The 11364-nt window shown below is 42.7% G+C and overlaps 2 protein-coding genes across 2 annotated transcripts; both read right to left on the reverse strand.

Moving 5' to 3' along the window:
- Positions 1-724: 724 nt before the first annotated feature.
- On the reverse strand, positions 725-6830 carry atxn7l2b (ataxin 7-like 2b). The gene is made up of 9 exons (XM_075476600.1): positions 6242-6830; positions 5596-5664; positions 5189-5504; positions 4616-4782; positions 4173-4273; positions 3755-3936; positions 3146-3320; positions 2779-2900; positions 725-2065 (listed from the first exon to the last, which is right to left on the reverse strand). The coding sequence occupies exons 1-9, from the start codon at positions 6336-6338 to the stop codon at positions 1360-1362; spliced, it is 1935 nt and encodes a 644-aa protein (XP_075332715.1). The 5' UTR covers positions 6339-6830; the 3' UTR covers positions 725-1359.
- Positions 6831-6937: 107 nt separating this feature from the next.
- sypl2b (synaptophysin-like 2b) lies at positions 6938-11364 on the reverse strand. Its single transcript, XM_075476601.1, has 6 exons — positions 11194-11364; positions 10976-11053; positions 9936-10054; positions 9643-9847; positions 8432-8620; positions 6938-8343 (listed from the first exon to the last, which is right to left on the reverse strand). Exons 1-6 carry the CDS (start codon positions 11209-11211, stop codon positions 8221-8223), a joined length of 732 nt encoding a protein of 243 aa, XP_075332716.1. The 5' UTR covers positions 11212-11364; the 3' UTR covers positions 6938-8220.

Consider the following 11364-nt stretch of genomic DNA (forward strand, 5'->3'; position numbering starts at 1 on the left):
AAGGAGCACCATAGTTTTTTCCATTCAAAAGACCATAAATACAATAATAATGATGATCATCACTAATAAGATTCATTATTACAAATAAAATGGTCTCTAGCCCCATTTCCACTATGCAGTCCGGTACGGGTCGGTTCAGAAAGGTTCGCTTATATCAGTGTTTCCACTACCACGAAAGCGTACCGGTCCCATGGTACCCGTTACCATTTTTTGTAACCCTTCTGCTTGGGGTACCCAGCACACAGGACCGGTTCCAGGCTCTGCTCTCCGTTGTTGGTGAGGAGGCTGTGCAGCGGGAGCTCGATGGCGCTGTTCGAAACGAAAAGGTTTTCCAGCCGATTGCCGCAAAAATGGCAGAGAGGGGTTTCAACCGGACCACGAGCCAGTGGCGGATTGAGCTAAAGAAGCTTCGGAGCGATCGACGTAGTGACATTCGGTACGCACTCCGCCCACCCCTGAGGGTCCCCTTTGTACAGTGGGAACACAAAGCTGACCCCAAAGTGACCCGACCCGAACCGTACTGACAGTGGAAACGAGGCTTATGATCTGTTTGGATAACTAAAACAGCAACCATGAAAATGTTGACTGCTTGTCCCTACATTAGAATATAATAAACAAAATAACCATCTCATTTTTTATAAAAACAGATTTAATAAATAAAATTAAAAACAAAGGTTTTATACTGTGTACCTGCATAGACAGGAGGGGAAAAAGATTTCTGCCTTTTAATCTAGCACCATCTGGTGTCAGCAAAATGAAAATGATAAAACCGGGGAAAGTAGAAAACCATCAAACTCAATCAGAATTACGATTTTAGTCTTGAATGCTTTATTACTCGAGAACCAAGGTGAAATGACAGTAAACTGGGGGAAATGAGTGTTGAGGAATCATTCCAGCACTGAACGGGCTTTCTTTTAGCAGCAAAATGAGCAAACTGAGGTATGCGTTTGTTTTTAGACATTTACAATAAGTCACATAAAAAAAGCAGTACGGTACTCTACAAATACATCAAAGTGCATACAAATTCCTGACATACAGTATGTTCATAAAAAAGTGAAAATAAATATTAAAAAACATGCATGCACACAATCATAATACACAGCAGCTGCTGTGGAATCCAGGAAACCTTTTGTGTGAATGGTCTTTTTAAGGCTGGTCTCTAATAGCTGCAAAGATGAGACGTAAACAACCTACAAATTATTTACTGCAAAAACATGAAGAAGATGGACGGTGCCATGAATGGCTTTTGTATACGGGGTCTCACACCATAAATGGATAGAGAGCAGCCCATTCAATTATTTTATAAAAACTAACTCCAAACCGTGTTCTTGTCTTTAAGAGTGATGTTTTTTCCAAACCTCAAGACAGCACATCTTTAAAATTCTCTCCCTTCCAAAAGACGAGGCTGGGGCGGGAAACAGAGGAAAAACATTTATACTTTGATGTTTTATTTAGAGAGGAGCTGCGGGGCACAGGGGTCTTACGCTTCGGAGCAACACCCCTGTGATCACTGCCAACCATATCCTGCTGAACCCCTGCGGGGCGCTCTCTGCTGGCGTGGTGGGTTGGTGCGCCACACTTCTCCAAATCAAACATCTCAGTGGGCCTCAGGGGTGGAGGGAGGTCTGGCTTCTTTTCCTGTGAGAAGTTACTTTTGTCTGGTCTTTGACAGGAAGGGATGTGTGGCGGGCCCTTCTGCGGAAGGGGGCAACCCCCAGTGTCTCCAGATGATTTGTTCTCAACACTGTATAACAGCTCGTCAGCTTTCAGTGATGGATTGGCATCTGGCAACAGCTCCACCTCTATCAGCTTAGCGTTTCTGGGTTGCCTGACAGGCTTGTGGCGTCTTCCAGACGCACGACTTGCTGAGGGGGTGGAGTAAGGCGATGTGCTACTGGGAGAGTTCTGCTGAGGACTTTTGGTCTCCAGCTGTCCCAGTGAGGTAGACTCAATGCTAAGGAGGGCGGTGGACTTAGAGGGTTTGACCACAGCTCTGGCAGATGTTCCTATGTATGGAGGTGAGACGTGATGAGACCCCAGACCTGATGATACCTTAGGCATTTTCCTGGAAGTTAAGGAAAAAATATTCAGCTGATGAAGTTCTTGCACTTCACACAAAATTATATGAGAACAAAAACTTCAACATGCTGTTTGTTCACTTCCTCTGATCTTCCCAGTGGATCAGGTGCAGCCTCGCGTTTATCAGTACTGCTGATCCAGTAAATCCTCGCATCCCACAAATGACACTGCACTATGGTCTAAGTTTTCCCCTTTAGGGAGTAGAAAAATACACTGTAAGGGATTTTTCTTACTAGTGCAAAGCCCCTTTTAACCCAATTTCGATTCTACGAGGTGCTTTACGATATGTTTGTCATTTATAAACCCCCCACTACACTCACACACAGATGAGCGTTTAGGGAGCAATGTGGGGTTCAGTGTTTTACCAAGAACACTTTGGCTCCTGGGGGGCGGTGGGGGAAGTGGTAAACGACCACTGTATGACCTGAGACATGGCCACCCCATAAAATCAAAGCCACTACTTCAATCCCAAAGAAAAGACAGCAACTGGTAGAATATAGCTGAGTTTTGTGCCAACCAAACTGACACCAGTGAGCATCTAACACCACAATTCAATCAATTTTCTACAGAACCACTGATATGTAAGGACATGTCAATTAATACAGAGAAGAAACCAGACTACGCTGAGGAACTGTACCCTGCAGTTTTATGGACTCAGGTAGGTGACCTAACTGCCAGATGCAGAACGACCACACTCACCTCCACAAGTGTGCACTAACATGACGCTCTATCATGGCGCAGAGGGCAAACCTCAGGTGGTGTAAACGCCGGTCAAAGGTGAAGATGCTGCAACCCAAAGTGTGGGATCCAAAAGTGCATAGCTACAAAACAGAAACAAAGTTATAAGCACAGACACAATTAAATGTCCTGACAGTGGTGTAAATGTCCACATCTGACTAAAGGAATTTGAACAAAATCCAGAGTCAACATGAATACGTTTTGTGTATTTCACTCTCTACTTTCGTACAACTTCTTGATATTAGCATTTCCTCCCAAAAAACACTTCTTCTGAACATGTTTACACATCTCAGCCCACCTGCTGCTGCACATATGTGTTTGCACTCACCCCAAGAGGTCTGGGGTGCCAGGGTGTAGCAGGAAGATCTCTGGCTCCGTCTTCCTCCTCATCCACTTCACCGTCTTCACTCAAGAGCGAGCTTTGGTTGAAAGGGTGCGGAGGCTGCACCTCCACTTCCACAGCGCCATTACTATGCTCCTCTGATAAAGTTTCTGATTGATTCCTAGGGGTGTGTGAAGGCAAAAGGACAACAGAAATGACAGAAAGAAAATAATGGGTTACACAAGAGCAGACGTCAACAACAGCAGGTCAAGCGTACAAACAGATTATTTGAGAGGAACACGTCAGGATGACACAATCTGTACCCCAGATGACATTGTTTTTTCTTATTTTCACTATCTGCTGTGTAAAACAGGCCCCAGATGAGACTGTATTCAGTGAAGGCAGAATGTCTCGAGCCTAGAAGAAGACTGTATTACATTAAGAACTCTGCATCACTTTAAAACACTGTGGTAGAAGTTTGCTATTTTGTTTCATTGTCATTGCGACTTCATTTCAACTCTCAGCTTAAAGAACTGCTAAATCTCCAGCAATGATCTGCAGAAGCATCTGAGTGAATAAAATCAACTCAGTTTACATGAAAAGAACATGTCATACCTCAGAATGAGACAGTCGCTTCTGAAGTTGCATTTACCACCCAGAGTCGTCACATCTGCATCAACATCGTCCAGATGTTGCTCCATATCTGGACCCGCAGAGACTGTTCTCGGCTCCGCAGCCGACTGAGCAACGGTCTTAGTTTTACTCTGTGCTTTCTGCTGCTGGTGGACGATATAGTTCTGTGTGAGAAAAAAAAAAAAAAAAAGGCAGTTTACATTGAATCAGAGGAAAATCAAAAAAGCCTACCATGTTTCCGTGTGAAATAATAAAATCTAAAAGATCCAACCACTAAGAGAGAAAAGGAAATGAAAAGAAACCCAGAGAGAAATTCTATTGTTGTACTCATTTTTTCATGAACGTCATTATCGATAATGAGCAAAAATAAAGATATTGGTAACAATGCTGAGTAAATCACCATGTCAATGGACTTTACGCTGCAAGTTGGCTCCCGGCTGCACAGCTTCTTGCTTTCTGGATCCAGAACTCTGCAGTGTTTGCTGAGCCCACATTGTTTTTCTGTGTGGGAAAGAAACGGTTTTCAGTCAGCAGCAGTGGGACACAGACAGTCAACATGATCCGTGCTCAGCAGGACGAATGTTACATCAAACCACGGTATACCACCTACTGTAAGCCATGCTAACACACTAATTGGGTAGCTTTGTCCAGTTTGGAGACGTGTGGAGTTTTTCCACCCAACTGTTGTGGAGCTCGGTTACGGTGAATGATCGGATTCATAAAACTATGTCCTGGAGTTACTCTTTGTTGTGAATAAATGCCTGATAAAATCAACTGAAAGGGAACAGGGTGACAGAAAAGCAGAAGAGGAAGAAACGGAGGTTGCATGAACAGCAGGCTTACTGTTGATGTTTTTCTTGTTCCGGTTGTAGGTTCTCATCCCTCGCCGAGGACAGGTCCACTCGGTGGATTCCACAGCTGTCAACTTTAACAAAGAGGGACTCTCTGACAGAGAAGTGGAGAGGGAAGGCTCACCAGGGAGCTGGACTCCTGAGTGCCATGGAGAAACCCTGGAGAGCAGAGTAGAAGATGGGTGGTGTGGGAGGAGAGGGTTTTCCTCAGGTAATATCTCTGAGGGCAAACTGCAGATGTACTCAAAAGATGTTAACTACACACCTAATCCATTAACTTTGTGCGAGTCAAGCTACATGTATGCTTCAAAACTGGTGTTTATGCAGTTTTCTAAATTAAATAAATATTCAAAGATCTTTTTCTGAATTAGACTAGATGGTGGCATATTCTGCATTTTAGATGTGATCGTTTTGTCCATAAAGCTACAGCATTTAGTGTTCATTTCAATGAGTTTGATACTTTGTTTTCCGTCGTTACTAATACCAGTGATGTTTTCCCACCTTCAGCTGCCTATATTCCAGGCAAACCAGGCCATGTCGAGCATCTCACAACTGTAAATAGTACCTTACTGTATCCTCTAGGTCATTATTTGTCCAGTACTGGTGGCGAGGTAACACTGCTGAGGAACGGGCACTGCCTTCAACACATCTATCCTCCAGCTTCTCCACACAAGAGGGAACATTTGAAGGAGGCTGATCAGGAGAAAGTCGCTGCTGCTCAGCAACCAGCGTGGATGACCGACTGAATAAGCTTGTGATAGCACTATGCCACCTTTCACAGTGCCTCTCAAAGGCTTGAGGTTTCACCACTCGTCCACAGTGGCTGCACACCACCAAATAAAAATCATCACGTGCTGGGCAATGGCCAAATATATGCATATCTGCAACGAAGAATGCAAGAGGGTGAAATCAGCATGAGGTGTTCCTGGGTGTACTCAAGAGTTCCTTAGTTCCATGTCCCCAAATTCTCACCTTCTTTCTCCAGGGGCATGGTTTCGGAGCGGTGCATACTGTACTTGCCATCTTCAACACAGGATTCAGCTGCAGGCAGGCAAGGCAAAAACTGTTAAAAAATGTGCTGGGACATTTATGTAGCCTTCCTCCAAGTAAAGTGGGTGGTTATCTGGATATCTTTTCCAGAATGTATCACATCAGCTCCAAGGGGGTGTGGGGAGAGTTTACTTACATATTTCAAAGTTATTCATGTAAAACTCGCCTCGTGAAATTTCGCCTGTATCAAAATATTTGCTACTCTCCGCTTTCTTGTTATCTAGTCCAATCGTAGCAAGTTGATCTGAGGTGGTATATCAGCTCTAATAGCAGACTGAACGAAATTCAAGTAACTCAATCGTTGTCTTTCTGTATAACTGACCGACCAGTGTGAATTCACCTTTGAGACTTTTTTCCGCTCATTTACTACTTTCAGGCAAATAATTAAAAAAATAAAAAGTCTTATATGTTTGTATTTGTTACCATTGCTATAGACCTCCCGCATTAGGACCCAGCGGGTCCTTTGTTTGGGATGCGCTGTGTACATGTAACAAATAATATTAAATTACACGATGCTGATGCTACGACATGATGGATATCAGGTCTGGGGCAACAGGGAGCGACTCACCGTCAGACGGTAAAATTTTCACCCTGTCTACCAAGCAACTCCAATTTAATCCGACAAAATCGTCGAGATTAAGATTTCGCCGATCCAAAGCGGCCATTGCTGCAGTTGCGCGCTCACGGTGCACATTCGGTTCGCGCGCATCTTAAATCGCGCCTCGAGGCACGCAGCCGCGCTACACCCCAGACCCATGGTGATAGGTCCTAAACGCTTTGTTCGAGAACTATAACGTCTTATGGACGTATCACGTGAACAGCTATGGGAATAGAAATACAGGAATACATAAACATTAGGTCAAAATCAATAGAGATGCGTAAAAAGGAATACGACTTCACGCTTGTCTTTTTTTTGGCCAGATTACATGGATACTCAGTAAAATATTATAAATAATAATAATAAAACAATCCAACACATTTTGTAGATTATATTAAGACTATATGGTTTGGGAGAAGTGGAAGAACTCACATCAGCCCTATGAAGTACCCTAAAGTAATTAAATTTGACTAAAATCACAAGGTTGCAGAGTGTGATGTTTTTAAAGAGTCAAACGGTGGGGTTTACAAAGTCCACTTTGTAAATCTCACTGTATGCACAGCTTGTGAGAGTTGTGGAGTATCATTTATCTGTGCGTGTGACAAACACTTAATGTAATGTATGTGTGCTACCACTGGGAATAAGAATAAGTCATGAAATCAGACATAACAACAAATACAGCTCTCTTATTTTAATGATGCACATCATATTATGTCACACATACACACACACACACGTTTGAATTGTATCAGAAGCTCCAGTCTCATCTTAGAGGTTTTCACCACTTCAGTGGTGAATCAGGAGAGAAGCGTTTGTGTTAAGCAAGACTAGATAAAGAGGGAAATCAGAATATGGGCAGAAATAGAGAAGATGACTTTTGTTGCAGTATGCTCTTGTTAAACACAAATCAAATCTCAATGACACTTGTCCAGGTTGAATGATTTCCCTTGTAACAAAGAGGAGGTAGAAGCCAGGCAAAAGCGAGATGAAATTAATGCAAGTGATTTAGGAGCAAAACACGGCAATGTATCAACTGTTTGAAACAAACAAAAAAACATTAACAGCACCTAACAACTAGCAAAGGTTAGGCAATAACCAGTACAAAAGTATTAACACACTGTAAAGCCTCAATGGGGTATTTCTGATATAGATATTGGACAAATAAAAAATGGTAACGTAAAAAAAAAAAAAAAAAGCGAATTCTTTTTTTTTTTTTTTTTTAACAACCTCAAATGTTGAATTCATAAAGAGCCAACATGCTCTACACAGATAGAAGTGAAACACTGCATTAAACATAACATTCAGCTGTTACTCTAAACAATAATGAGTTGAGGCATAACGTAACACATTGAAGATTAAATAAAATTGCTTTCAACTATTATAAATAATCTCACAGTGGCGGTTAAATTTGGTATGCTTTAGGATGGGGCTGAAGTCAACAAATGTGTTTGAGTCCTTTACACAAATTAGGTATTTTGGAATTCGTACACCTAGTAGACCTGAGTTTTAAACAAAGACTGGCTGAAATGATGCACTGTGCCTCGGCAGTAGAATCTAGAAAAAAAACCACAGCATTTCTTTATGATTCCTGCATATAGAGCAGTTAAGATGCGTTTTTTATCTTCAGGAACCCCATGAAATTTTGATGCCACATCTCACGGGGCTATCCTTTCAATAAATTTAATAAAACATAAACGGATTACATATAACAATGGGAAACTTGGCCGCCTCAATTTCCTGAATTACTTTATGTTTGGTACCTTTTCAAATGAATCGGAGATGACACAGTCCAGATAAAAAAAATAATAATAAAAACCAATCCTGCAATAAAGTGCAGTCCGATTTAGAAATGTATACTGTTCCTTAAATGTTTTTGGTTTTACAGTTACGACTGAAAGGACTAAAGCAATGACACGTTAGACAATGAGGAAGATGAGGAAGCTGTTTAGTTATGATGGCGTAACTCCCCCCTCCACATTCGCAGGTTGGTTGGCTGATTTGTGAAGAGGTGTTTCCTTGTAAATAAACCAGCAGTTGCCTCCCCACAAAATGAGATTAAGAAAACCAAATATCTGCCAAAACATAAGACAAGTCACATATCTGGCGCTACGGTTGTACACAGAGGTCTGTTTTTCAAAGAGTAATTTGCATGAAACTTACCACAGAGGCATTTAATCGGCCCATATGCGGCACGGCTCCTGGGCTGCACTTGTTGTTGTTCTTGCAGACGTCAAGTAAAGTAACAATTGTCAAAGGACTGGTGGCCCATTTCACGTCGGTCAAGCCTTTGGCCCAAGCTGAGGATGATGATAACCAGAGGAAGGCCATGGCTGCAGTCACCAACAGGTCCTTAGAGAGCGGCAAAGATACGTTATCAGTGTAAAACCAACACGCTTTGCAGCCCTGTTACTGACAATAGGGAGAACAATTTGAACCTATGGCTAAGAGTGACAAGTGGCCTCAAGATCAATAAATCCCAACCACGACTTTTTAAGAAAAGAAGTCATGGGAACAACTTTATCACAGCGTGGCTACGACTCTTAATACGAGATCTAACAACATTAGGAAACTGTGAACAGGCCGTCCTTTTTTTTCGTTGCTATTAATGATGATATTCATACTTTAACACACCTATAAGCATTCTTCTGGTTTAGGTTGAAACAGACAATATGCAGACTACATGGAACACCACTGTAGTCTTCCTATAAAACATGGATGTAGCCACGTATTTCCCCAGGTCCAAGCCTCTGCTTGATTAAGTTGACAACAGGCCCAATGTTTGAATTTCATTCATGTTTCAACTGTATTTTAAGAAAGCCGAATGCGCAGTCTTTAACCAATAGTGAAACTATGTTCAACTGCGAGAAATGGCAGGATATCAGAACTGATCCTGCGATGAAAATCTAATTAATTTGAAACATATTTACACATATATTCATGTGTGATATGTGCCCCGGTGTGAGGGGTACTCAATAGCAAAGAGACTCCAGCTAAACCTTTGCAGAGCTTTTGATAATCAGAGATTGCATAAAAGCAATACCTCCCTTGGCCGTTTGCAAACTACACCCTCTCACTGACAGGGCTCTGTTACATGCTTTTTCTCTGACCCCAAGTCAGATTCCAATACGGAGGGAGCTTCCAGAGAGCCAGTTGCTGTCATCAGATAGCAGCTTTTACACAAAAGAAAAGAATCTGATATATACCACCTGTGTAAATCCTAGATAAGAAATAACATTTGCAATGCATTCTTGCTTGAAATTCGCTTTGAACTGCACATCTCTTTAATCTCGGAGCCATTTGTAGGAGGCCCTAGCTGACCACAATACCACAAGTATTTGACAAAAAACAACTGTGAATCTGGAGCAACATACCACAATGGGGACACGACTCGATTCTCTGTACAGGTGCTGGTATCCCAAATAGAGGACTAGTGTTGCAATGCTGTAGAGGAATGCCAAAACGCCAATACAGACGTAAAACTGTGCAGAGGATGAATGGTCTCCAGTCAGGTAGACAGTAGTGGTGGTAGTCTGATTGACTACACAGTCTGGGACTTCATAGGGATGCTGCACCAGCCTGAGTGAAACGGAGAGAACATCCTCTAAAAAGCCTGGCCGCTACATTTTTAGGAAGTGAGACAGTATTTATGTTTGCTTGCACGCACCTGAAAGGATAGTTGAACTTTGCGTGTATTTCTTGGCTGGCTCTTCCTTGGCACTGGACGTTGATGCTGGTTGAGCCCATGTAACCGCCGGTCGTAGCAAAGGCGAATATGGAGAACAGCTGAAACCGCAGGGAAAGGATAAGAGGAGACACCGCTGGCAAATGAGAATGTCCAATGGTGCTGATCAAACTGATCAAACACATGCAGTCACACTTCCTTTGAGATTTTATGCAGCACACCGTTTACAGGAAGCCTTAATGACCGGATGCCATCACTGCGAAGGCTGTGCAGACTAGAGTGCACAGCAAAACAAAGCTGTTGAACATCATGATGGAAAATCTTTGCCACCCCTGGATCGGTTTATTACGCTCTTCAGTTAGGAAAGCCCAAGATGATGAACATTAGTACAAAGACGCATGATGTTAACATGTCAGATAACTACAAAACTGCTCATTTACATCTGCAGGATCTACATCTGGGATAATAGTGTTCGTTTGTTTTTAATTCCGTTTATTTCTAAGGGATTATATTGTTCCACGTGTAAAGGACCAACTAGCAATGGAACATGCAATGCGGGGAAAGTCACCGAGTTTAAACTGAGTAATAGTGGGAGCAGCGTTTCATCCTCAGGGGTAGAGGTTGGAAAGAAGGAGCAACATAGACGCATCGTTTAGCGAAGCGCAAACTTTAACACGGAGTCACACTGGGCATGGCATGCTAAAACATTAACTTCCAGCTGAGTCACAATTGCGCATTAGGCTATTTACTCTGATAAGATCAACTGAGCTGCTGTGTTCCATATATAATGCGACGGTTTTGCGGCTAAAAAAAGAGACGACGAGTTTCTTAGATTCTTTGGGCGTGAAGAGGGTCACAAGGCAACAAAATGTAATCAGTTTGAGAGGTATTTCTTTGGCCTGGCATGGACAATCCATGTGAAACACACGCGCGCGCGCGCGCGCGCGCACACACACACACCCCCGCCCACACTAACACCCCGACATGGGCCATATGGTAAAAAAGAATCCTGTAAAACTTACCCATTCCAACAAACGGATGAATGCCAAAGGCTCCTTCAAGGGTCCAAAGTCAAGACTGAATCCTGAGCTCAGGACTTTCTGATGAAAAATAAAGAAATAAGATTAGGAGAAAGCAGTTGAACTGCTTAGAAGGTGGGCTACAGATAGGTGTGTTTCCTCAACAGTCTCCATTCATATACGCCATTAATCGTTGAGACTCTTTCTCTACGCGCCGTTACCTGGGCGACGGATTCCATCGTTTCTCCGCAGAAGACACAATAAAAACCCAAATCTCTCGTCTTTTGGCTTTTGTCAGCTCTCTCTATCGAGGCTCCGAGGTCTTGTCAAACTTTTCTACAACTTCAGCGAATCGGGGCTGGTGACACGTGACCACAGCCACTGAGACACGG

The sequence above is a fragment of the Odontesthes bonariensis genome, chromosome 10 (assembly GCF_027942865.1).
Source record: "Odontesthes bonariensis isolate fOdoBon6 chromosome 10, fOdoBon6.hap1, whole genome shotgun sequence".
NCBI lineage: Eukaryota > Metazoa > Chordata > Actinopteri > Atheriniformes > Atherinopsidae > Odontesthes > Odontesthes bonariensis.

Coding starts and splice junctions, on each gene's coding strand:
- atxn7l2b (XM_075476600.1), bottom strand. CDS start 6,338: ATGGCCGCTTTGGATCGGCGAAATCTTAATCTCGACGATTTTGTCGGA. Junction 4,274..4,615: donor GAACAAGAAAAACATCAACA/GTAAGCCTGCTG, acceptor TTTCCCACACAG/AAAAACAATGTGGGCTCAGC. Junction 2,901..3,145: donor GGCACCCCAGACCTCTTGGG/GTGAGTGCAAAC, acceptor TCTGTTTTGTAG/CTATGCACTTTTGGATCCCA.
- sypl2b (XM_075476601.1), bottom strand. Junction 10,055..10,975: donor TCATCCGTTTGTTGGAATGG/GTAAGTTTTACA, acceptor CTGCGGTTTCAG/CTGTTCTCCATATTCGCCTT. Junction 8,344..8,431: donor GCCGATTAAATGCCTCTGTG/GTAAGTTTCATG, acceptor ATGTTTTGGCAG/ATATTTGGTTTTCTTAATCT.